Source organism: Zosterops lateralis, assembly GCF_965231275.1.
Source record: "Zosterops lateralis genome assembly, chromosome: 1".
NCBI lineage: Eukaryota > Metazoa > Chordata > Aves > Passeriformes > Zosteropidae > Zosterops > Zosterops lateralis.
The window spans coordinates 14,235,859-14,261,896 of NC_139762.1; the positions used below are offsets into that span (position 1 = coordinate 14,235,859).

General features: G+C 43.2%; 1 protein-coding gene and 1 long non-coding RNA gene across 2 annotated transcripts; one reads left to right on the forward strand and one right to left on the reverse strand.

Moving 5' to 3' along the window:
- Nucleotides 1-7,737: 7,737 nt before the first annotated feature.
- LOC310911645 lies at nucleotides 7,738-14,762 on the reverse strand. Its single transcript, XR_014590573.1, has 4 exons — nucleotides 14,105-14,762; nucleotides 13,632-13,681; nucleotides 13,170-13,245; nucleotides 7,738-10,539 (listed from the first exon to the last, which is right to left on the reverse strand). It is a non-coding gene; the product is annotated as an uncharacterized lncRNA (long non-coding RNA).
- Nucleotides 14,763-22,391: 7,629 nt separating this feature from the next.
- FZD8 (frizzled class receptor 8) lies at nucleotides 22,392-25,290 on the forward strand (the record flags this gene model as incomplete). Its single annotated transcript, XM_083856019.1, has 1 exon — nucleotides 22,392-25,290. The coding sequence occupies one exon, from the start codon at nucleotides 22,392-22,394 to the stop codon at nucleotides 24,393-24,395; it is 2,004 nt and encodes a 667-aa protein (XP_083712145.1). The 3' UTR covers nucleotides 24,396-25,290.
- Nucleotides 25,291-26,038: the final 748 nt, after the last annotated feature.

Here is a 26,038-nt window from a genome sequence, read left to right on the forward strand (position 1 = left end):
AAAACCAGTATGTCTTTCATAGTGGGGAGGTGATTTGGTGACAGTACCAACTTAACCAACAGCTTCAACACAGTCAGACCTGACACTTAACAAAAATATTCATGAACAAAGTTTAAAACAGGTGGAGCAATTGGCCAGAAAACAATATTTTCGCTCTGTTCTGATAACAGATGAAGAAACATAGACAAGTAGCTTAAATTAGAGAGCAAAATCCATGTGTTTATGTTATGATAATCAATGTCACCTTGTACCAGAAGAAACAATGCATGTGCAGAAGGATTTCTACTAAGATAAGGCACTTTAAATTTCACTTGTATACATTTAATTGACAGCTCTAAACTTTTTCTGCTCTGGGACTCTCACAGCCTGAAGACTTGCACAACAAGCCACATATACAAGATAAGATTTACACTATATTAAGAAAAAGAGAAGTTCTCAAAACAGCAACAGAATTGTTTAATTTACCTTACCCTACACTGTCCATCAGAGTAAAACTAGATAATGCTTCTAAGTAGAAATATATGTGTGCCTATGTAAAGAGAAATAGAGATGGATACTCTGTTAATTTATAAAAAGGTTAAAGATTTTCATCAATCTTTATTTATTAAGGAGTGCTTATAATTTCTATCATAATGCCCATTCCAGTAATAATTTATAACTTATAGATGACCACAATTAATCTGCTACCTCTCCAAATAATATTTCAGTGACTTTAGTTTAAGATCCCTTCCAGACCAATAGTCCCTCATAACTGAATCTATGTTTCAATAGGAAAAACCTTACTGGGGTAGGCAGGGGGAGGTAATTTCCACTAAACCTGTAATGTTTACCAGTGATACTGAGCAGCAACATTTTGATGCTGTCTGACACCAGATGAGAAATCACTTTCTAATTAAATGGGAAAGTAGCATATATATGAGGTAACAGCCAGCTTCTGAGTGTGGAAGTTAATACCATTTTCTCATTTTGCAGGGTAGGTCTGCCCTGCTTCTTTAAAAGAAGACACTGTTAAAAAAAATATGACCTCGGAAAGATTTGCTACATATGGTATACAGAAACTGTTATTCCCAAGACTCCACAGCTCCTAAGTGTTTCAAAAACAGGCATAGAAGAATGAAAAAACACAGACAGGTGACAATAATGGCATCAGCAAAATACCTTATACCTCACCTAAATATTTTATATTCAAAGCACAAGTTACAACTCATGAATTTCATTAAATCTACCTAATTTATGCCAGAATCCATTGGTTCTTTGTATTTCAAGGGAATAGAAATACACGAGAGATTGTGGACAAAAGTGATATTTCTTGTAGGAATAAAATCCAAACAGAAAAAGAGAGAGACTTAGGCTTAATCTTCCTCATTATTTGATAAAAAAAGAATTTTCTGAGTAAAGGTACAAGTTATTTGTGGTTTTGATCACTCTAGTACACTGTTCCATACCTAGGAGTAGAAAATGTTTCAAATATTTAACAAATCAGGGCTAATTATATGGAATAATTGAATCCTTAATATAAAGCCTGAGAGACTTTATTCTTCTAACGTTACTTGCTGCTGATGTGAATACCATGAGAAGAGATAAAGCCACAGACCTGTTAATACAAAGAAGACAGTTAAAAATTACTTTCAGTTTTGAGAAAAACACTAGGCTCTGAATATGAGTTATTTATTAAAGTTCAATTCCCTTTTTTCCCAAAAAAAAAGTTATTTTAATTACTGCTTTTTTATGCCAAGTGTCTGCTTAACTTAAGAGAAGAAATGACTTTTCATTTGAAGCATTGCCTACTAGAAATAAGAGTTACTCAAGGGCAGTGTTTTATTGATAAAGCTTTTTTCTTAATAATCATCATATGTCATAACATTTCACAGGATTCATGAGGTTCATACCTTTTCAAAGGCAGAAACAACTGGAAGTTCTGATCTGAAGCTAACAAAAAAAACCCCAAAGCACTGCCTAAAGTTGGACTCATTTTTGCATTTTAAACCCTAGATATAGAAGAAGTCAGGTCTTCATAAAAGTAGGAGAGGTTATTTGTTACCATAAGAGCCACCATTTTTAAACTGTTATGAGTATTTGCATACATTTACATGCACTGAAAGCACAGCCATTCAGAACAAACAAGGTTCATTATGAAGACAAACATGCTGAGTACGACTGACTGACAATCTACACAATGGCTGATTTAAACTTTACATTCACCGACCATTTTTCTGAGGAGGAGGAGGAACAGCTAAGGATGCCTTACATCTCTTCAGCCACTTTTTATTTTTGATAAACCCTGGGGCTGCCTCTGTTAAGGTGAGAGAATACACTGAGCAGCCCATTCAGCCTGTTGAAAACCTCTGCTATGGTCTCTGACTTCTAGCAGGCAAGCTTAAATGAATCTCTCTCAAGCAGTGGAATAGGTAGAAAAACTGGTTTATCAAAAAGACATACACAGTTCCCTTAAACAGTTCAACTTTAAGGCATGTCTGCATGCATTCCTACTGCCTGTGACAATAGTAACACTTCCTTTCAGCCTAATAGGTCCTGAGCCCCATCCTTTGTCTGCTGATTAACTGCTCTATTCATTGACCAGACCACTAATTGCATGCTCCTTATAGTTACCCTACATTACTGTAAGAATTAATGAGACACAATTACAGCTCCCAGAAATCTCAGGCCTAGCCAACTGCAAAGCACTCCAACTGAATAAGAACTCCCCAAGAATAAAGAGAAAAATTCAGCCCATTGTTCACAGGAAGCAGAATGTTTTTTGTTAAAAAATTGTATTTATTTGAAGCTGTTTCATAATTAGGCCCTGGAGAAGGAAAAAAAAAAAAAAAAAAAAAAAAAGAGAGCATGGAGAAAGAACTTGGGAACCAGCATTCACTGAGAAATCACAGCAGATGCAAAGAGACAAGAACACAGTTCAGATATGAAGAGAAAAAAAAAAAAAAACATAAGGAAGGAGTGCATAAAAAATTAGTGCCATAAACACTACAAACATCTATAACAAATCAGCTGTTTAAAAAGAGCATGTCCTACTGTATGGGAGCCACCACTAATGCAACCTTATATTTGACAGCTTCAAATCTTGAACAATTTAAAATAAGCATATGGCAAGCTTTTGCAGTCATGTCTACTATGAGATGGAAGAAAAGGAATTTAATTTCCCACCCTCAGAATTAAATATGCATTAGAAGTCAGTGTCATTAGCCATGAAAGTCAAAATGAAGGACAGAAAATGAGTTTTTTGAAAATCACCCATATTGAAAACTGCACTCACATTTAATCTGTGTAATCAACAGCCACAGCTATTCAAAGTCTTAGCGACTACAATCACTACCTATTAGCCTGTAAGTAGTTCAAAAGCTATTATTCTCACTTGAACAATTTTCCAATACACACGAGACAGCATTAAGTTAATGAAGTTAATATGCAAAGTCAATATTTTTTGTTATGAAGTCATCTTATTCCATTGGTTCCTCTTCAACATATTTTCACCATATAAATTCGATTTAAGTAACATGTACAGTTTGACAAAGCCACTGATACTTAAAATAGGGCTTGAAATGCAGCACTATACTTTATAGCCCTAGTAACCATTTTCCAGGGTACAATTTATAGCAGCCACTGAGACCCCAAACTAAGCATGTCAGACTGGCACTGCTGCATTCCAGAATCAACATCTTTGGACTGAGACAACATTTTTTGTACGTCTCTACGGGGATTCTCAATAATTGCACCTAACTGCAGTAATAGCTTAAATTCATGGGAAATGGATGTTCTTCTGATATTATCGCTCACTGATATCACAGCAGAACGCTTTCCTGCATGAAGCAGACAGTTACCACCATGTGGTGCTGAATCCCAAGCAGGAAACAAGGCACAAATATGGATCAGAGACCTTTGTGTTCAGTGTATAATAAGTCCAATATCCCTGTCATAGAACAGCAATCATTAACTCGGGGATCTTTTGTTAAATGGCCCCTGTGGCTGGACTGGTAACAGCAGGGATCAAATTTGCAATCCTCAAGACCAGATTCATCTGTCAGGGAGACTGCAGGCCTACAGATTCATGCATTTCCAAAGTGAGTCTCTAGGACTTCACATGAAAATGCCAATTTCAATTAACCTTGGCTGATTAATCAACCTCAGTGCACGGCCACAGAGCTTACATACGCAGCTCTAGCTCTGGCAGTATTATTTGAAATGCGCTTTCTGCATGTCTTGAAAAAACCTTTGAGGAAAAAAGAAACCTTTGTCTCAAATAAAACATCACCTAGCTTGTTCAAGCTGTTCCTATTTCAAGCCCAAAAATAGAACAAGTCTGAATTCCTGCAGAGTGTGATGTGAAATAATTTCTACTAGTGCAAATAATGTATTCTGGTATCTGGTCCAGTCTTCATTTCAGATGTTATGAAGTAACTTAACCAATACAAAATACCCACACACTGGAGGTTTGCTTTAATTTCTAGTTAGGATGTCTCTCTCTCCATAAAGAAAAAGGAGTCCTTCCTGCAACAAACATTATGAGCCCACACTTTAGGGCATCAATTCTAAGGTAGAACTTCTAAATGAAAGATAATTAGAGGCATACAGGAAGAGCACTGTAAGAGACAAGGGAAGGTTTCAAGTCATAACCTGAGCTTACTCAAACCACTTCTATTCTCCTGTCCCAGTACCAACTTCTTTAGAAGTCTTTGTTATTTATGGTAGTGTACATAGCACCAGAAAAGGACAATCCTGATCCACCAAGTGTTCCCACATGTTTATTTATGCTGGAACTGATTCACCCAAGGAAAATTCCACATTCTCATCCTTTAGTTTGCACGTTGCACATCATCAGCTTCACTACTAGGGAGCTTCTTTCTCTCCTTTTCATTGTTATATCTACATCCATCCCCCTTTCTTCCTGAAAGTAGTTGAGTTAAGCAATGGTTTTGTCTACACCATCTCCTAAATGTGGCACCAAAAGTATCTTCAAGAGTAGAACCAACAACAGGAGAGACACCAAAGATGAAATTTCATGCATTGTCAGGAACTTGCAGCTGTAAGACAAGCCTGTAGGCAGAAGATGAACAGGAGACAGTCACACCATTCTTAGAGTTGCTCTGGAGGTCATTCCTGGGAGCAATGTAAGCATAAGCTATGATGTATCACCTTTGTGCGCAGTGATAAACTGGCATATGGGTCCCTGCAGGATGAGGCTTACAGCTGATTTACACTAGAAAGGTTAATATAGAAATTACACTAACAAGACTCTTATTCTCAAGCAACCTATGCCTATCCCTCAAGAGAAGTGAAATGCACAGGTAAAAGAACTCCTTATGCAGCTTCTGCACTGGGGTTTTTGCTGGCATAGCTATGTCAGCAAAAAATTCACATCCCTCCCTGACAGGCCTCCTTGATAATGCTTTCAAGTGCAAACCAGGTGTCAGTATTTCTGTTATGATAGAAAAAGAGTTCTACACTAGTCATGAGCTGAATATTTGGCCTTTCATGACCACCCTTGTTTTCAAGGAGGTCAAATCCCATGATCATGTTTTCTACCAGCATAATCTCTCATGACCGTAATACTGGTATGGTCCCATATTAACACATATGGAGTAGGAGAAAATATATCAGTAGCCAACCATTTGTATTCTGCATTGCCATGTAAAACTTATCTATTTACACTATATTAATGCCACAAAAAAAAAAAAAATCCGGTGAATGGGAAGCACCAACAGTACTATGTAAAAAATTGCTGTGATTTTTAGATTAGTCTAAAAATTGTTTGAAATCTACTAACCTCTGGACATTTCAGTTGGTTATATTTGGTACCCAGAAATATTTAGATAATTCTATGGAGAGATTCTACAGATTGAATTCCCAGATGCATCCCAGATCATGGAAGACGCTGACCAAGTACAAACATCTTTCATTTTAATCAGCTTGTTTAGGTAGAAAGTTAACAATATTGTTTGAAAGCAGCTAGATAGCTTTAAAGACAAGACAATTAAATGCATAAATCTACCACATGGCATTAGGCAACAACCCCAGAGCTGAAGAGATGATTGGAAGAAGACATGCTGCCACAGGCAGTGTTGCAGAGGGTCTCTCAAGGATCACCAGCCTTGTACCTGTTCCTAACATAATTTACCATATTCTCTCCATCTCCAGTTCTCTGATCCTAGAAGATTGTTTATGGAACACGTTTAGGCCTCGCAGTGATGGAGCAACAAAAAGCCCTTTGAAAGCACCCCTCACTGGGGTGGAATGCAAGGGCCATGGTCCACCTGGAGTGTTCCTCAGTACAAACTAAGATGTTCTGTGATAAAAGTCAGCATGAATAAAACAAAGTGTTTACAACTACTTACACATGCAGCACTCATGGCCATCGATTAGCCAAACAGCGTGAATCTGTGAGCCACAAGAAACAGTCAATCACATTAATTTCTTTAGTTACTTAATTAATTAATGTTCCTTTATTGACTAGAAAAAAAGGAAAACATATTTCAGAAACAAAAAGCAATCTGCAATATCTAAGCACTTAAATCCCTACCCAAACTGCATCCTACTCCCAAAACTAAGATAAAGTTTAGCATGGGAAGAACGTTTTATGTTGATTTATGCTCTGGTTTACTATCGCTGGTTTCAGAAGAGCAAACAGCAGAGCAGAGAGTAGTTCCTGTGACAAAAGCATTAGACTGGCACAAGGTTCTGCATCCTTTAACTACCTGTAACACAAATCCCTACCCCACCCTTTTTGTCAGTCAAATAAAGTAGAATTTGGCTATATGCAACTTGAATATTGGTTGGTCATACATTGGTCAAAAAATAGACAAATTGGACAAAATAGTCAAATCCCTGTCAATTTTGAGCTGTCATGATTTCTTTTAAAGCATCTTTACAAGATGCTCTATAAATACCATCAGTCTTATGTTTCACACATGCCATTGTAAGAGGGAAGACAGTCACTGGAAATTAGGTGCCTTTATTACATATAGAAAGTGTAAGAGTGGAAAGAGCTGAAGAGAAACAGACAATCCAAAGAAATACAGGATAATATTAGGATGAAACATCTCCTAAAATAGAAGCATAATTAAGCATCCACACTGCCAATTAACAGTAAATAGCCAATGAGAAAAACATGTATGGAAGAATGCAGAGATGTGTGGGGAATTAAGAGGCTGTATTGCAACTCAGCACTATATGTGGAGAGTTACAAGGTATTTATTTAGGTTACTGAATCCTACTTAGGAACATAAAGTCCCACTCAGTTCTGTAGGAGATTGGGCACCTTCACACCTCTGACAATTTGCGTTCAAGGACTGCTCCCACGAGACATCAGTGTCTGTGCCTGTCCCACTGTGTTAGGCAACCAGAAGAACATTATGAAGAAACTATTGATGCACCAGTGACTTGGAACAAAACTCTCACTCTATCATAAAAACATTTAATGTCCTACAAGCAGAACCATTTAATGAGACTCAGTAAAAAGCAGTTGTCTGGGGGAAGTTACAGGCAGTTGCTTATTCTGTATTTATGTACAGGTTCACAAATTCCCTCTGTAAAGCTGCCAGTCTTTCTCCACACACAATTATCATGTACCCTTTGTGTGACTGTAGAACCTGTAAATCCAGCCTATGGGTCATTCCTACACAGACAGAAAGAAAAAAGAATACATCTACACACCTGATGCAAGTAATGAAACCCAAACAGTATCCATAACATAATTTTTTTAATTTTTATTATCTTAAGGCTAATTACTAACATCCATAGTAGAATTATCATAAAAACATTCTTCAGATTACATTTGAACAGGCTTAGAAAGGAGGAACATGCATTGAACAACACGGAGAAATACAGATTATTACAGTATTACATAAACTCCACATAGACAGGAGAAACACCTTCTTTGAAAGCAGTGGGAGTTTTTTTACATAGCTAGATAAATGTATTCCATGCAAATGATTTACAAAAATTGAACACATGGGGACCACTCCAGTAACTACAGTCTTGGAGGGCTTTCTTTTACAAACACAAGAATATGTTTGGATATAATTTATAACACATATTCCCTGGCAATAATTTACACTTCCACTCAACAATCTTGTATAAAGGTGCTTCACTGTTACCACACAAAAAAATCAGAATGACTTCAGAGAGAGCAACAAAGGAAATTTGCATCTGACACTAATATCTTCATAGGATAAAGTAGATTTTAATGAAGATATTGTCAGCAATACATGTGTTTATGCTTCTTTTTTCCCTTCACACTTGGATTTTATTTCATTTATGTCATGATTTACCTTGCAAGTTTAAGAAATGCATCATTTATTCATGACCTCTACTTTCTTTTAGAACCTCTCAGTTACACAGAAGACCAGGTTAAAGAAAAATCAAGTGGTTTGTCTGATAACAGTTAGTGTCAAAACAAACTGTGTATGTTGAATTTCTGTTAGCTGAAGTCATAATAAAAAAATAAAAAATAAAATATATTTAAAAAAAAAAAAAAAAAACAAACACAGTGCTTGCTTTACCTTTTTCCAGAATAAACTCTCATAATTAAACTTTCTACTTTTCCAAGTAGCTGACTATGTATTCCTGCACAGCGGGAGGTTTTCTCCACAGACATATTGACTTGGACAATAAACAAAGCAAAAATCCCTGACTGGAATTTACAGCTAAATTTAACCATGCATATTGTTAATAAAATTTGCATAAATGTCTTTCAACATTAAGAAAAAATAAAAGTTGAAATTCAATGAATTTGGGCACTGCACTGCTTTGCAGGGAAAAAAAATGAGATTTAAGTTGTAATTTCCATATTTATTGAGGCTGTACGTCAAAAGAAATCTGTGCAAAAAAAAAATCCTGGTGCTGCCTTGATGAGATTTGAAAGATGACAGCATATTAATAGTAAAGAAGCTTCTCCTTAGTAAAGATGGCTTAAACAGTACCTATAAAACACTGATGAAGGGCCACATAATTTTAGAAAACATTTCCAGCATCTCTTGTTTCTCTTGTCCTTCAACCACAAAACAAATGAAAGCAGTTAACGTGTTTTGAAGAAACATCACCCACCCTTTCCCCTCAGTGTCAACTTTCCCCATGAAACAATAAGAGATCAGTCAGCATTGACTTCTTACAATTAAAGGTGGTAAAGGAAACTTTGATACTTTTTATTGATTTTTTGTCACAACATTGCATCACCACTAGCCCTCCAAAGCCATGAACTATCAGTAGCAAATATTCACCTTCTATTCTTAATTTTTGTGTCTCATTTCACAGTATCCTGGATATTTGGATGTCTTAGGAATTTGATTTAAAGGAATTGAGGTTTCTATTTCCTTTAAAATTAAGTTACTTTACCTGGATCTGCCTAGTCACAAAAAATAGACAATGCAATGCAGTTCTGCCAGCATAAAACCTTTTAGATAAGGAAAAATACTTTCCCACTAAAGAGAGAAGATCGTACTCCTTTGAGGTACTTTTCCAGTACAAAAGCTGGATGTATTCCAGGGATTATGCCGTTGGCTGGGTGGTTTGGGTTTGTTTTGTTGGGTTGGGGTGGGGGTTTTTTTGTTTGTTTGTTTGTTTTTTTGTTTTTTGTTTTTTTTTAACTGTAACAGTGAATTTTTATCAGTAAAGCTCTCATTAAATTATGAAAATATTTTCACATTATCACAGCATGTACTTTATGGCTTTTAATACTTGCACTTGCTCTGGGCAGGATTTCAAGGGTACTTTTAACCTCTGCTTAAGTCTTCAGAGTTTGGCTACTCCTCAGCTGGAGGAGTGAGAGAGCAAAAGTGAGGAACTTGCTCATCACTTAAGGCATTACCTACAGTTGACTGTGCAAATAAGCAGCTCAGTCATTCTTTTCTTGGGTTTCAGGTGAAACAAACAGCCATTAACACCCCGGTGAGATGCACAGATCAGCTCTCACCTCTCAAAGCACCTCTAGCACACATTGCAGGCATGGGCAGGAGATCTCTGAATCCTGCTCCTGAATTTTTCCTTCCAGTGTAGCTACAACGTTTTTCTTTTCTAACCGACAAGCCGTGCTGTGAGAGAAGTGCGCTACAGAAGCACCTCTAGCACTCAGACTGTGGCTATGAACAGCTTCATATCATCACAAGGTCTAAGTGAGACTGTAAAAGAGTGTGGTACCCTCCAGAGCACACCCCTCTCATGAGATCCACGAGTTGACAGGTTACTTCAGTTTTGTTTTTTTTAAATGCCGCATTCAGATATGGTGTGACAGAGGTAGCTGAGGAAGTGCAGAAGGAATTTTATGCTGCAAACATGCAATAAAAACTAGGTAAATTACCTCAGTGAGACAGAAGAAGTCATCAACGTCCTATCTGCATTCTGGTCCAATCATAGGAAACCAAAAAACTCCAGGAAGAAATGACTTTCAATGAGGTTACCCACGAGAAGCTGAGAGCTCACTGGGATGTGTTCATGACATTGAGGTCAGCAGAAGTCAAGGATCACAATTCTCCAAATACAAATTGCTGAGCAGGAAACCAAGCCAGCAGTTAAACACTGCAGAATCGGGCACTGAAATTAATGAGTTAAAGATTAATTCACTCACAGATTGTGTGTACATGGTCACCTCATGGGGCCATCACCAGGAAGACAAGAGATCTTCTTAGAAGAACTGGCTCTACCAGAGGCTAATTAACAGATATGCTGACTGTAAATAAAAGCAGGAGGTGGTAAACAGAAAAGAATAGAAAGTTTGATGGGGCTCCCAACAGATGCTGTGTGTCAATAAACGTCAGTTGAAACTTAGATGCTGCTTTTGTGCTCTCTTAAGGAAATCATTATAATCACATTATTCTGTAACACAGTCTAGGCTAATCTCCATGACTCATACTACAGAGGATATTTTTCATCAACTAGACATTTGTTAATTACAAAACCAAGCATCTTGAAGCTATTTTGTTTTACATACAGAATGAAGCAGCTTATTTAAAAGAGAAAATTATTACATTCACATTTACTACCCATAAAACTAACAGTACTCATAAAGCTAACAACTATTTCTTATATCCCAAACCAAATTAGTGACTCTTGTAAAAATATTGTTTGTTTCAAAAATGCCGGTTAGATAATACAAACATGTCTACAAAACAGACAAGAGACTGATATATACAGTGACAATTAGGCTTTTTAAGCACAGAAACACCTTTTCAGTTTAGCCTCTTAATTTCCTAAATCTGTAGAAGATGTATGCCTTAACTTTGGGTTTTGACATGAGATTGTTCATACATATTTTACCACAGCATTTGCCTTCACTGTCTACTTCACAAATTTTCTGCCAATAAAGGACTCTCCATAAGGAAAATAGTTTTAATAGTACTGAACGCTTAAAAGATGGTGATATTCATTGTCCATTCTGTGCCTCACACCCCCAAAAGTTAATTCCCACTACAAACCCAATTTTTTGTTTTCTAATCCCCTCTCCCATTTAACAACCCGATTTGACAAACCTTTTCTCAAGCAAACAGACATTTTAAAGTAACCAGCATCACTGAGAGGAGGACAGACTATTTTGCATGAGAAAGTTTACGGAATGTAATCTTCTCTTTGCCTTGAAGTTAAAGTAATTACTACCTAGTACCAAAATGAAAGAAATTTAATAGTGTCAGTCCAATTACTTCTGAACACATGTTTATTTTGTACCCAATTACTCCCCTCAATTCTTCCAGTTTCAAGACTGGACAGATTTGGGAACTCTATTAGTTTCCCAGTTCTTGACATTATCATAAAAATTCTGATTAAGGCATACAAATTATGTGAGAGATGTTGCACTATTCTGTTATTCTTGACACACTTTAGAGACAGGATCACAATATCTTCTTTCACTTCACAGAATTTCTAAATTAATTTTAATAGAATTTACATATTTTTACTGCTTTTCTGGGAAAACATGCATTTTTTTTTTACTTTTTACAACTCATGAATTCTAATGTACTAAAATTTCTTCCTTGTACAATGATTATTTGAAGAAATGCTAATTGACTGTGGAGCACTTTGCCTCAGAAAGTATTTAGATTCCACACATAAGCAGCTGGTACCATATGAGCTCACTCTTATGCTTCAATATTGTGCTTTCCTTTCTCTGTTGTCCTTCCTGCCACACTTTGGGTTGATGAATCTATTTCTCAACAATTCTCAAACTATTTCTTTCTTTTAAATGTTGTCTGGCTATTATATTTTCTCGCAAATATTATTTTAAATAGTTCTAATCTAATAAAGGGGAACTTCTAGTACTAACAATGTACTATAATAAAATTGTGCTGACAGAAATCTGAATAAAAAGTGTCTGCCATGTCAGGAAAAGAAAACCTCACCTAAAAGAGACCTCACCTATTTTGGTCAATATAACACCCAGGTAAATTTAAGCACACAGGAGTAAAACTGAATATATCTATTTTCAGGAAATCATAAAAATTTTGAAGTATTTATTAAAAATAAAGACAAAAACCCTGCTCTTTTACTAAGAGTATGCTCCTTTACAGATTTGATTATTAGTGCCTGTGAAGACCTAAACAGCACAGTATTAGTCAGCAGTCATGAACTAAGTTAAACTACTATGGAAGTTAACAATATCTGGAAAGGTATTTCTGTAAAGCTGTTAAGATTCAAAACAAGCAATAAGGAATAACAATCAACTTTTGCTTAAGAAATGCCACATGTTACCAGTTGGTGGTAGCTTCTGGCTACAAACTGCATTCTGACACTGAACTAATGACAGAACATAACACATACTGAAGCTAATGCAGATTATACTAACAATTTTCCTCCCTGATTTTTAATATTTGCTTTGTTTTCTCTTCTTGTGATAACACTAGGTCCAGTGAATTTTGCAGAAGTCTCACACTAATGTTCTGCCCGTCAACTTTGGAAGAACACACAAAAGGGTTCACAGTTGTATTTAAGACATACTTGTTGCAAATTCTTACTTTTACAAAAAGCAACAAAGGAGAAATGGAAGCTGCAAAACCTACTAAAAAAAAAATCAACAGAATGTTTGAGACTCCAGAATCATAGTCTATTCAGACAAAAATTCTCTATTCCTATGCTCATATATTTTAGTGATTTGCTTGCACTTTTCTCAGTGAAAAAAAAATTAAGTTTTGATAAATTTTTCTGAATTCCAGATGGCCAAAGCCCACACTTACCCATTTGTCAGTGTATTTCTCTGTATCCAAGGATGGCTATGACAATTCAGATCAAAGGTCCATTTAGTTCAGTATCCTGCTTCCAAAAGCAGTCATAAGTCAGAGTGAAGAGAGCATGAGCAAAGAAATCAAACACAGTATTTTCCCAGAATAACTCTCTAGCACTTCAACTATATTCCACTCAAGAATTCCTAAGACTGATGTAATTTATCTATTTATCTTGCCCAATGGACCTCCTCTTTCACTTATCCAATTATCCCTTAAACTTCTATAAACTTTTGTATCCACAACATGCCAAAGCAAGGCTATCCTGGGCAAAGAACTAGGAATTGTATTGTATGATACTGTTTTGTGCACAGTCAGTACACAGGACCCACATTTTGTTATTAAAATACAGAAAAAAAAAAAAAAAAAAAAGGCAAAATTGATGCACCCCTTGAAAGAAACTGAGTTTGCACATACCCAAGCAAGTTGAGTCCAGTGGGAATTAGCATTCTGAACACAGTAAAATGCTGCAATAGCAAGAGTTATAACAAGGTTGAATATAGCTTGAAAAGAAGGCAGATGTCATGAGTGAAAAAACAGACACCCTAACAAAAGCTGCCAAAGAACTCTGTAAGCCTCCTTCAGTCCAACAACCAAATTCTGATCCAAGAAGGTTAAATATAGGGCTGCTTGAAAATTTTCCACTGCATCTATTTTTGATGGGAAATGAGGCTTTCAGCTCAACACTTTCTGGTTGGATTGTTTGGGGGTTTTTGGCATGTCTAAATATGTGCTTCTGCAAGTATACTTTTCTTACCCAAAAGCCAAACTTATCAACAAAAATATTTTGATTGAAAACATAGTATGTTATTAAGAAATGCTAGTGTAGCATTTCATTGTATCTCTAGCTTACCTGCTTTATGTGGCAGATCTCTATCAGCTGGACTTACCATTTAAATGGGAATTCAGATGACAGATCACTTTGAGGGATTCCCCATTTCCAGCACTCCTTTCAAAGAGGGAAGATCATGGCAAAATGTCAAAGGTGGAAGGCAGCCTCAGCCTTGGAGAGCAGGGCCAGCAGGAATCCAGGTTGTAATGTCAGAGGAAGAACACAGTAATATTTTTTCAAATCCAGAAATTTTAGTTTTCAGATAAAGTCTTCCAATCCTCTGAATTCGGTCAAAGAATGTTGTTTCCTGGAAAATTAAGACTAAAAAGAAACAAAAAACCTTCATATGTTTAATCAAAAATTCATACAGGAAATTTCATGGATCAAGAAAGGTCTTTCTTATTCATTAGCCTGCAGATTCAAAACCTATTACCTGAACCCATCTACCCACAAATCAGAAAAAAAATTAAACAGCAGTAAAATGTTTCAAGTTTTCCATCACAGTTCTGTTAGCAGGACTGTTCAAAAGCCAAGGAGCTAAACCCAAGTAAAACAGAGTTCAATGGATGTGATAACTTAATGTATGAGCCCTAACCTATAAAAGACCAACCAGCCTACCTTACAAAAGCAAAGGATGAAGATAAGATTCATACAATGGCTACACATACCAAGCAAGAAATCTGTAATACAAAAATATGTATAGCAAAATTAGCAAAGTGGCAAGAAAATAAGACACTCCTGTTCTTATTCCCTTTCAGGGTTCTCTATTTCAGTAAAGCAAACCAGAATGAAAAAATCCAATAATACAATACAATAATTGTATTGTACACGTAATACAAAAAAAAGTATCAGCTACCCCAACATGACTATTATCATCCCTTTTCTTGGAACCCCACAATCCCCTGAAATAACTGAAAGATTTTCATACAAAACCAGGCCCTGACCAGACCAAGACAAAGAAACACTCAATTAATACTACCAGGAAAAATGTTACAACTAAATTTCTAGTATTTCTCTCCCCTTGTGGCTGTTTCCTGACATAAAATTGCATCCCTCACCCCAACGGCAAAATAAATTTATAAAGAAAATAAATAAAAGACAAAAAAATCAATCAAAACTGCACCTTTTGTAACACTGTTGTGACTTACAAAAGACAACTGCAGAAAATCTCATGCCAGTGGGGTACTTCTTTCTCTCCCCTCACCCTACACAGAGAGGGCTATTCCTGCCATCATTATGCCAACCAAGAATCAAGAAAATTCAAAGGAATTGGCAAAGAAATATCCTTATTTTAGAACTCAGTGAGTAAAACGAAAAGAAGGACATTTTGCTATTGCGGTGAAATTTCTTTCAACAACTTGCTTTTCAATCATACCCTTCTTTTACTAAAATAAAAATAGAGAAAGGTTTTTAGCAGTTTCTGCTGAGACCAGACACCTGAGAGCTCCCTATAAGCAGCTCCAAACACTGCCTAATGCTGATTCCCTACAAAGTGTTAACATCTTTGACTGTCTAACATTATAAAGTGAAAAGTGCTAACACAATTTGTCATTCTCAAAGCAAATTTATTCATCAAAATTTGTACAAGCCCAAGCTTGCTGTGCTTACTCATATTTGGAATAACCAACCACTGTTGTCCCAGCAAAACTGGTATAGTAAAAGATTAGTGTGTAACTGTAGAGATAAAAAATATTGTTTAGAATAAATGAAATACAAAGGATAAATATTCAAAATCAGTGATGAAAGATACATCTGTTATTTCAATTTTATCTCCAGGCAATAAGTAATTTCAGTAAGAATTTTTCAGTGTGATTTTTATCATTAAATATTTTAAAAATTACTACTGGGCATCCATCAAAAGTTCGGATTAGAAACAGTGAAACTTAAAAAAGTCAACTTCAAACATATGCAAAACATTATTCCCTTAACTTATAGTTTCACTGACATCCAAGGTGCAAAAAGTAGCATCAGAATTTATGACCAACTTCATACTGTTCGCGGATTTAATGACATGTTTCTCTTCAAATCAGTTATACAAAGTTTTGATTCCTTATATCTGGGGTTTAGCCTTATCCATGCCTTTCAACACAAAGTGCAATTTTTTTTTCAGTTCACTTCTTACTCATAAGCACATCATCTTTTTAATTTCTCATTTAATTTACAGCATGTGAGAAGGCATGTGAGCAAGCTAATGTCTCCATGTAGTTTATGCAGAAGTTCTTAGCCCGAAGTGAACTACACTGTTTAATCTTGTCTCTGTATCCACCAGGCTGGATGAGCTGGCATGGAGCTGCACACAGGCTGGGATGGATTTCTTGCAAGGAGTCCCACAGCTGTGTGAGTGAGGCCACTGAGCCATCCCAACTCTGACTTACCTGACAGGAGAGACAACCCTGCATTCCCCACCTCCTCTGCTGAGGCTCTTTCTGCCACCCTGTCAGTATCAATGCTCAGCGTTGGTAAATGTGCTATTCACCCCTCTGCTATCACCCAAACATGGATTAACTAAGAACATCAAGGAGGTCAAGTTAATTGATAGAGTCCCCTAATTCCCCCAGAAGCTATGACATCAAAGTCCAGATTCCTGAATGTCATACCCTCTTAAGGCCAGGTGGGAGTTGTAATTTGGAAGCTGCCCACCCCAGATGGGTAAGGCAGGGGGCAATGCCACAGCAATGGATATTTACCAGAAGCTTTGCAGGGGTTTCTATACAAATTGTTAAAACTGAGGTCTCCAAAACTGAAGACTGACCAAATGGACTTCACAACCCCATGTTGGGAGCAGTGATGGTGAATGTGCCATTAAAGCATATATGAGCATTAACTACATTTTGACAGAGCATGGAGACAGGATCACAAACATGACTGCAGGAGTCACTGGTGTACCAGAGGTCTGAACATGCTTTCACTTTGAGAAGGGGGCATGTTCATACTCTCATATAAACCCCCAGAGACAAGACCTCTCCTTGCCAACCTGAATCCACATAACCTTCCTGAGATTCAGGAGTGAATTTACATACTAATGTTCTAGCCCAAAACTTTTTGTGGCCCAAAAGTAAATTCATGGTTACCTGGGTAATCAGAGGAAAACAATACTACTCACTATGTCCATGCATATCTTACATACATTATGATTACTATTAACTGCATGAAGTTTGTGCTACTCTTCAAATAGAGTGACAATGGATCAACAGACTATTAAATCCAGCACAATTTGCCTTCAAAAGTCACATGATTTATCATGTGTGCAACATCACACCATGAGGTATTATAGTCTGCAGCACAGGTGGACCATAAATGCAGCTTGCTAAATAATGGTAGGAAAAACATTATGGAAAAAGCCCTCAAGAATACTTATTTTCCTTCACAAATTTTATAATCTGTATTTTCTTGCATTCCTTCCTCCTGTATTGCTTCACTAATGAGAAATGAGGCAATATACAATTACACTGAGAGAGCCAATACTTTGCAGCCCAATCACCAACTGCACAGTGTGGAAAAACAGGGCCAAAGCCCGTCAATAGGAGCTCATCTTATTCTGCTCTCATGCTAAACTGCTGTTCCCACCGACTCCTTACACTCATTCTGCTGCTCATACTCCTTCTCTAATGAAGTCCACGCACTCAAAGCAGCCTCAGGAAGAAATCTAACCATGGTCTGCTCCTGTGATCAGCAGAAAATCCTCCAGCCACAACCTGCAGTTCACGGTTGAAGCAATCCTCAGACCACAGCACTGATCAATCACTTTGCCATTATCCTTTATGGCAAATGGACAGCAAAGTACTCTTCCAGAAGTTTCTCCTCCCCCTCTGTCACCTGCTCTTCACTCCAGGAGTAGCTATTGCAGCACATTGTATTCAGCCTATTTTCTTGTTGCCTGAAGTCTCTCTTGTATCTCACTGAACAACATCTCCCCAATCAGATCTGACATGCCTGAAAAAATGTAAGCAGAACATTGTTCTTGCCTACAAAAAGTTCTCATGAATCACAATAAAGTACAGGCTGACTCAGAAGATGTATGAATGCCATTTATTTATTTCTTTTTGTAAAAGGAAAAATCACAGTAAGGTAGATATGCACAGTGTATTCTCCTATCCTTAGTTCTCTTCAAGTTTCACAGCACTGAATTTTTGTTCATAATTTGTGCTTTTCAGACTTGCAGAAGTACAAATCATTCAGTTCCTTCCCATACTTGGATGTCCCATCATGTTGCTCAGTTCTAGACCATGTGGCATGTGAGAGAAAAGGATAGACTAGAAAAAAACAAAACAAACAAAAAACCCCAGTTTCCTTTACTTTTAATTGGAACTTTTTAGGGAAAAGCTGAACATAGTAAGATACAACAACTCTACCTCACTGTGTTTACTAAATGGCCTGTAAAAATATTCTTTCTTCCTGCTCCTATTTATCCTGTCCTCAAAAAGTTCCACAGTTTCTAGTTTCATGGTGTTGTTCAACGCATTGTCCATGCAAAATCCCCTATGTCTTGCAGCTACCCAGCATTTGCTTAGACAGTCTCTGCACAAAGCTCTGTGGGCTGTGATAGGAAGGAGATCAGCCTAGCCAGCCCTTCTGGGTTTAATCCATGAAATTACTGCCTTCAGTCAAGGCTTCATTCTAACAAGATTATTTGAACAATTTCCATGGACCAAGTTCTTCTTTTCAGACATTTTTATAAAAGCACCATTCAGTGACCTATCCAATGCAGTCAATGCCACACTAAAATTTACTGGAGAACATTCAGTGGGAATTAAAAAGCGATTTTTTTCAACCTTATAAACTAAATATCTCTATTTTTACATAAACAAATATAGCACGTTAAATCCAAGATTTCGTGCGGCATTTTTATTTCCTTGAAAAAAAAAAAAGAAAAAAGAAAAAAAGAAAAGAAAATAAAAGAAACCAGCAAATTTACTTATTTTGAACTAAAATGCCCTGTATTACCATTACCTGGTTTGGTGGAATCCATATAATCCCAAATGCAAAGCCTCAGAGGCACAGAAGAATTAAGCTATGTTAGAGGGGCCAATGCCAAACCTAACTGTTTGAATGAAAGAGGTGCGAGTATCTACAGCAACAAAGATCTGTAGTGACAAACACTAGTCACAAAGTGACTACATTTGACAACAAGTCAAACCTTGTAAATATGTAACTTTTTAAAAAGTTGTAATATCTGTAACATCCTTGCCAGCTTTATTTTTCTGCATTATTTGATGACTGGACATCTGTTTTGAAATCCTAGGGGGGGAAAAAGTGCTCTAAAGTATTCTGCATTGCTATAGCAAAGTTCAGCTTTTCAGAAAAAGCAGCTGCTGAATTTTCTGGAATAAATACATAAACCATTTTAAAGACCTGACCCTTGATTCCTTCATCACAGGACTTCTAGGGGCTTCAGGGAAGTCTCCAAGTATGAGGAACACACAATGGGCTCTGATCCCACAGTCTTGAGCTAACCAGGCTGCTTTTCAGTCACATAAAGCAAAGCAGCCTCCTCACAGCTGGGCTGTTTTATATACCTGAAAGACAATTTAAAAAATTATCATGGTCTTACTAGGGAATTTGGATATGCAGTCATTACTAAATTGCCATAAAGTTCCATATAACCAATTCTGTTATTACTGAAAGCTTCAAGACCCACAGTATCTTTGTGCTGCATCTCTTTTTCTCGCTGTAAGAAAACAAGAGCATGTGAATGACAGCAAAAATGAAGCCAAATGTACTGTTGAGAAACTTGGTATTCTCTTATTTCTAGGAGAGTTATAGTGTAATTCTAAACTGCAGCATTCAGCATGTCTCCTGAGCTTCCTCGCTGAAATACAGCAATGGAAATTTTACAGCATCTGTGTTGCTTTTGGAAGCCATCACCTCACATCTGCTGTCTCTGCAGTGAAGAGTTTAAGTTCAGCATAAAAAGGTACTTTGTAACAGGCAGGAGGAATCCTGACAGAGCGGTAATTTACAGACCCGCCCGGCTCCCCGGACTAGACTCACTCACTTTTACATTCTGTGGAGATTTTTAAACAAGGTGCGCTTCCAGCAGCCACCAGCAAAAGAGTCACTTCTTAACATGGAGCGTCGCTTCAAGGACTGGGGACTTTTTAAACCTCTGTCAGTCACCGAGCCCTGGGCCAGACGTTTTTTCGCCGGGCATTGTTCGATCCCCTAACACTTTTCACAACAGTGTTAACTAAATTAGCGCTAAAACAACCACCTGCTACTTTAGGGAAGTTCTGGCTCTGCTCAGGCCCAGCCCGGTGCGGGTACCGGGGGCCGGGGGCACAGCCCGGGCGGGGCGGGGGGAGCGGCCGCGGCCCCGAGAGCTCCCGGTCAATTGCAAACCAATTGTGGCCACACAGCGGGCGAGTTCATCGCCCCATCATCGCCCATTTCCTCCTAACGGGGTAATCCGCGCGTTCCTCGCACGGCGACAGGAGCCCGCCGGCTCAGCCCACAGCCCGGGATTGTTCCTTGTTTGGCCTCACGCGTCCCATTTCCTCCCCGGGCGCCCCGCGCCGCCCCCCGGGGCGGGCCCGCTCCCCCCGGCCGCGCCGCTCTCCCCGCGGATCACACGGTTCCCGCCGCGCTCCCGGGTTCCGGCGATTAGGGCCGCAGCGGGAGCGCCGGGCGCCTCAATTAACAAACAACCGCCCCGTCCCGGGAGCGCGACAACCCCCCGGGACGGCCCCGCCGCGCCCCTTAAGGTGGTCTGGCCTCGGCGGGGCCGCCGAACTCCCGCCCGCTCCCGCCCCGCCGCGGGCGGAGAAACGCGGGGACTCCTTTCGCGGCCGCCCCGCGGACCCGGGAACGGAGGGCGGGGGAGCCCGGGGCACCCAGCCGCGGATGGCTCCAATGCTCTGGGCGGCTGCAGGCGGCTCCTCGGCCAGTCCCCGCCGCGGCGCCGGGCTGGGCTGGGCCGGGCTGGGGAGCCGCGGCTGTGCCAGGACCGGCTCCCGGCGCTGCCCCGGGCCGCGGGTCAGGGGCGGTGCGGGCGGTGTGTGCCCAGTGCCCGTGCCCGTGTCCTCGCCCGGCCGGGAGCCCAGTGCCCACCTGCCGGGGCGCGGGGCTGGTCCCGCCGTCCCACCCGGAGCTCCCGGCGCCGGCCCGGGCTGCACACCCGGCACCGCCTGAGCGCCCTGACCCGCGGCCGCCCGCGCCTCGTGTGTCACCGGCACACGGGCAGAGCACCAGCGCCGGGGCCGCGGGCAGGCGGGGCCGGGGTCGGCCGGGACCCCCCGGCTTGGCCCCGAGCCCACCCCTATCACCAGCCCGTGCAGGGGCAGGACGGCGGGGATGGGGCAGCGAACACGGCACGGGCGGCGAGTCCTGAGGGCGGCAACGGGGCGATAGTAAACCCATTCCCAGACAGCCCCGAGCGCTACTCAAACTGCTGGTGCGGTGACCGTGACTCGGCCTGGAGCCCTTGCGGGGAAACAAAGGTCCCTGCCCAGCCCGGGCCGGTGCCCGGCCGCCGCAGCCCGCGCTCCGCGGGGCAGAGCCGGGTCCCCGCACGGGCAGGGGCCGAGCAAACACCGCCACGTCCCCTCCGCCACCGCGACCCAGCGCCACCGCCACAGCCCGGCACCGGCTCCACCTTAACGGGCCCCGGGGCCCGCCCCCCGCGGCCCGCCCGGGCGCGGCTGATTGGCGGAGGAGGCGGCGGGGGCGGGGCCCGGCCGCGCTCGCTATAAATATTCATGAGCGCGCGGCGGCCGGAGCGCCGCTGCCGGGGCCGAGAGCGAGAAGTTGGCGGAGGCGCCGCCGCGCTCGACCCGCGGCTCAGGTGGCGCGATCGCGGCCGGGGCAGCTGGAGAGACCCCGGGCGGGGCGAGGACCGGCGGAGCCCGCGGAGCCGAGCGCTCGGCAGAAGGAGCCGCTCCGGCCGCCCCGGCTCCGGCCCCGCCGCTGCCCGCCCGCTCGGGGCGGTGGGAGCCCGGCACCGCCTGGTCCCCGGGACGCCTCAGCCTTCTTCACCGCGCCGCCCGGGGGCCGACGGCCAAACTTCTCCGCCGCCGGCAGCCCGTGCCCGGCCGGCGCTGGAGCGGCGCTGAGAGGAGCTGCGCCTCCCCCGAGAGACCGGCCCCGCGGGGAGCGATGCGACGGCGGCTGAGGGGCCTCCCGTGAGCCGAGCCCCTTCCCCCGGCCCGAGCGGGGGCTGCCCCTCCCCGGTGCCCGCGGAGGACGGAGTCCGGCGGGGCCCGCACACCCCTCACCTGCCAGCGGCACGGAGGGAGCCGCCCTCCGCCCCCCGGGGGAAGCCGGGGCGGGGGCTGCTGTGGCGCCGCGCTCCCCGCGGGGCTGAGCGGGACGGGAGAGGAGCCGGGGCCGCCGCCCGCGCGCCGCCGAGCATGGAGTGGAGTTACCTGTTGGAAATCACCTCGCTGCTCGCCGCCCTGTCCCTGCTGCAGCGCGCCGGCTGCGCCGCCGCCTCGGCCGCCGCCGCCTCCTCCTCCTCCTCGGCCAAGGAGCTGTCGTGCCAGGAGATCACCGTGCCGCTCTGCAAGGGCATCGGCTACAACTACACCTACATGCCCAACCAGTTCAACCACGACACGCAGGACGAGGCCGGGCTGGAGGTGCACCAGTTCTGGCCGCTGGTGGAGATCCAGTGCTCCAGCGACCTGCGCTTCTTCCTCTGCAGCATGTACACCCCCATCTGCCTGGAGGACTACAAGAAGCCGCTGCCGCCCTGCCGCAGCGTCTGCGAGCGGGCCAAGGCCGGCTGCGCCCCGCTCATGCGCCAGTACGGCTTCGCCTGGCCCGACAGGATGCGCTGCGACCGCCTCCCGGAGCAGGGCAGCCCGGACACGCTCTGCATGGACTACAACCGCACGGACCTCACCACGGCCGCGCCGCCGCCCGCCAAGCCCCCGCTCCGCGGCCCCAAGCCCGGCGGCCCCGCCAAGGCGCCCCCCGCCGCCGCCCCGCCGCCCGAGGCCCCGCGCAAGCCGCGGCCGCCGCCGCCCTGCGAGCCGGGCTGCCAGTGCCGGGCGCCCATGGTGTCCGTGTCCAGCGAGCGGCACCCGCTCTACAACCGCGTCAAGACGGGGCAGATCGCCAACTGCGCCCTGCCCTGCCACAACCCCTACTTCAGCCCCGACGAGCGCGCCTTCACCGCCTTCTGGATCGGGCTCTGGTCCGTGCTCTGCTTCCTCTCCACCTTCGCCACCGTCTCCACCTTCCTCATCGACATGGAGCGCTTCAAGTACCCCGAGCGCCCCATCATCTTCCTGGCCGCCTGCTACCTCTTCGTGTCGCTGGGCTACCTGGTGCGGCTGGTGGCGGGGCACGAGAAGGTGGCGTGCAGCGGCGGGGCGGGCGCGGGCGGCGCGGGGCCCGGGGCGGCGGGGGCGGGCGGCGGCGCGGCGGGGGCGGCGGCGGCGGGGGGGCGCGGGGCGGCGGGCGGCGCGGCCGAGCTGCAGCCGGAGCTGGCGGTGGCCGAGCACGTGCGGTACGAGAGCACCGGCCCCGCGCTCTGCACCGTGGTCTTCCTGCTCGTCTACTTCTTCGGCATGGCCAGCTCCATCTGGTGGGTCATCCTCTCCCTCACCTGGTTCCTGGCCGCGGGCATGAAGTGGGGCAACGAGGCCATCGCCGGCTACGCGCAGTATTTCCACCTGGCCGCCTGGCTGCTCCCCAGCGTCAAGTCCATCGCCGTGCTGGCGCTCAGTTCTGTGGACGGGGACCCCGTGGCCGGCATCTGCTACGTGGGCAACCAGAGCCTGGAGAACTTACGGGGCTTCGTGCTGGCGCCGCTGCTCATCTACCTGGCCATCGGCTCCATGTTCCTGCTGGCCGGCTTCGTCTCGCTCTTCCGCATCCGCAGCGTCATCAAGCAGCAGGGTGGCCCCACCAAGACCCACAAGCTGGAGAAGCTGATGATACGCCTGGGACTCTTCACCGTGCTCTACACCGTGCCGGCTGCCAGCGTGGTCGCCTGCCTCTTCTACGAGCAGCACAACCGGCCCCGCTGGGAGGCCACGCACAACTGCCCCTGCCTGCGGGACCAGCAGCCCGACCAGGCGCGCCGCCCCGACTACGCCGTCTTCATGCTCAAGTACTTCATGTGCCTGGTGGTGGGCATCACCTCCGGGGTCTGGGTCTGGTCTGGCAAGACCCTCGAGTCCTGGAGGGCCCTCTGCACTCGCTGCTGCTGGGCCAGCAAAGGTGCTGCGGTGGCCGGGGGCTCGGGGGCGGGAGCAGGTGGACAGGCAGTGATCACCACGGCGGGAGGACTCGGGGCCGGCGGTGGCGGCTCACTCTACAGCGATGTCAGCACCGGCCTGACGTGGAGATCAGGCACCGCCAGCTCTGTCTCCTATCCCAAACAGATGCCCCTGTCTCAAGTGTGAGGAGGGGGAAAGAGGCCAAAGGTTAGGGAATGAGGGACACTGGCCTGCCTAAAATGCCCTCTCACTGTTTGGTGCCATTAATGAACCCCTAATGGTCCTTATTAGCCGCAGCTTGTATAGAACAATGCAGCTGGCAGAGGCCCCAGGCTCCAGCCCCCTCCTCCTTCCCCTCCATTCATATGCAGGGAGCATGTACTTCAAGGAGCCAGCTTATTATTTTGCTGGCAGAGGAGGGTAGAGGCTCACCCGTGTCTTGCAGAGGGCAAGGCACAGCGGCTTCTGAGTCACTCTGGACTAACAGCAGCTCTTTACTCATGGGAGGGAGGGCCTTCCTCACCCCCATCCTGAGGTGGGAGTCTGCTGGGGACTGCAGGTTTTTGGGATGTGGATGACCAGGCAAATGCCTTACAATATTGACTGAATCAAAACATGTCTTAATTATACACCCCAGCTAAATACGGGTTTCCTACATTAAAGGATGTATTTATATAATTATTTGTTACCTTGTACAGATGTGTAAAATATGTATATATCCAAAGCTATACAGTCTGTAAATTTTTTTGTAAAAAAGTTTAGAGGCTACCCCTGTAAGAGCAAATATGAGTATTCTATTTTGTCAATAAAATGACTTTTGATAAATTACTTTTTCAAGCTTTTCCACTACTCCCACCCTGGTTATTCCAGCTGCTGTATCTTTAGGTAGTTCCATGAACTATGACCTACATTCATGCTCCAGTCATTACCTGTTAAAGAAGTGAGATAGGTAGACACAAGAAAACAAGTCATTCAACAGGTTGTTCTGAAAAAGGGTTTGCCAAAACTGGGAGGTGCCTTACCATGCTTCTTTCCTTTTTTGAAAGATGACGCTGTCTTTAAACTGAGCCTTTACAAAGGAGGCATCTCCCATGGCATGTTAAGTATCCTTTTAAAACGGGTGTTATTTTAGGAATGTGCACACCCGCCTCTCATATCTGTTGTCTACACTTCTGTAAGCACCTGCCTTTCCTGGGATGCATACTGAAGTGTAAAAGGTTAATGTTTTAAATTCATAGATCATGTACTGTGGTGGAACAGTGAGTTGAGATTTGTTAGATCAATCTCTTCTTAACAGATTAAACTAACATCTTAACTTTTGTATATCAAATATGGTCCTTTTTCAAGAGAAAAGGTATTGTTCTTCTGTCAGGAGTAAGCTAATTTATTTGAGCAGAAGGCTGTTGAATTAACAGAAGAATGCTTTGGCAATTGTTGAACTTTTTACCTGTCTGCCCAGTGGCTCAGAACATCATTCCTTTAAGAGGAGCTAAATGAATAGGGTTAATCTGTAGGGAACTTGGTTTCTTTTGAGTTTGGGAAAACTTTGATCTTTTCTCTTCAGCAAACGTGATGTATAGTCTGAAGTTTCTTTCCCTGCTGCCTGGTTCCTCTTGTTGCAGACCAATTGGCCACCATGGAGCCTTAAAGTTCTTCAATTAAAGGGACATGGGACTTTTTTTTTTTTTTTTTTTTTTTTTTTTTTTTTTTTATTTTAAGAGGAAGACTTGTAACAGTTAGTGAACACCAGAGGGAAAAGGGAGAACAGCCTTTTAAACAGCTTTTCCCTGCATTGTTAGCCAGACTGCAGGCAGCAAGGCATGGCTTGG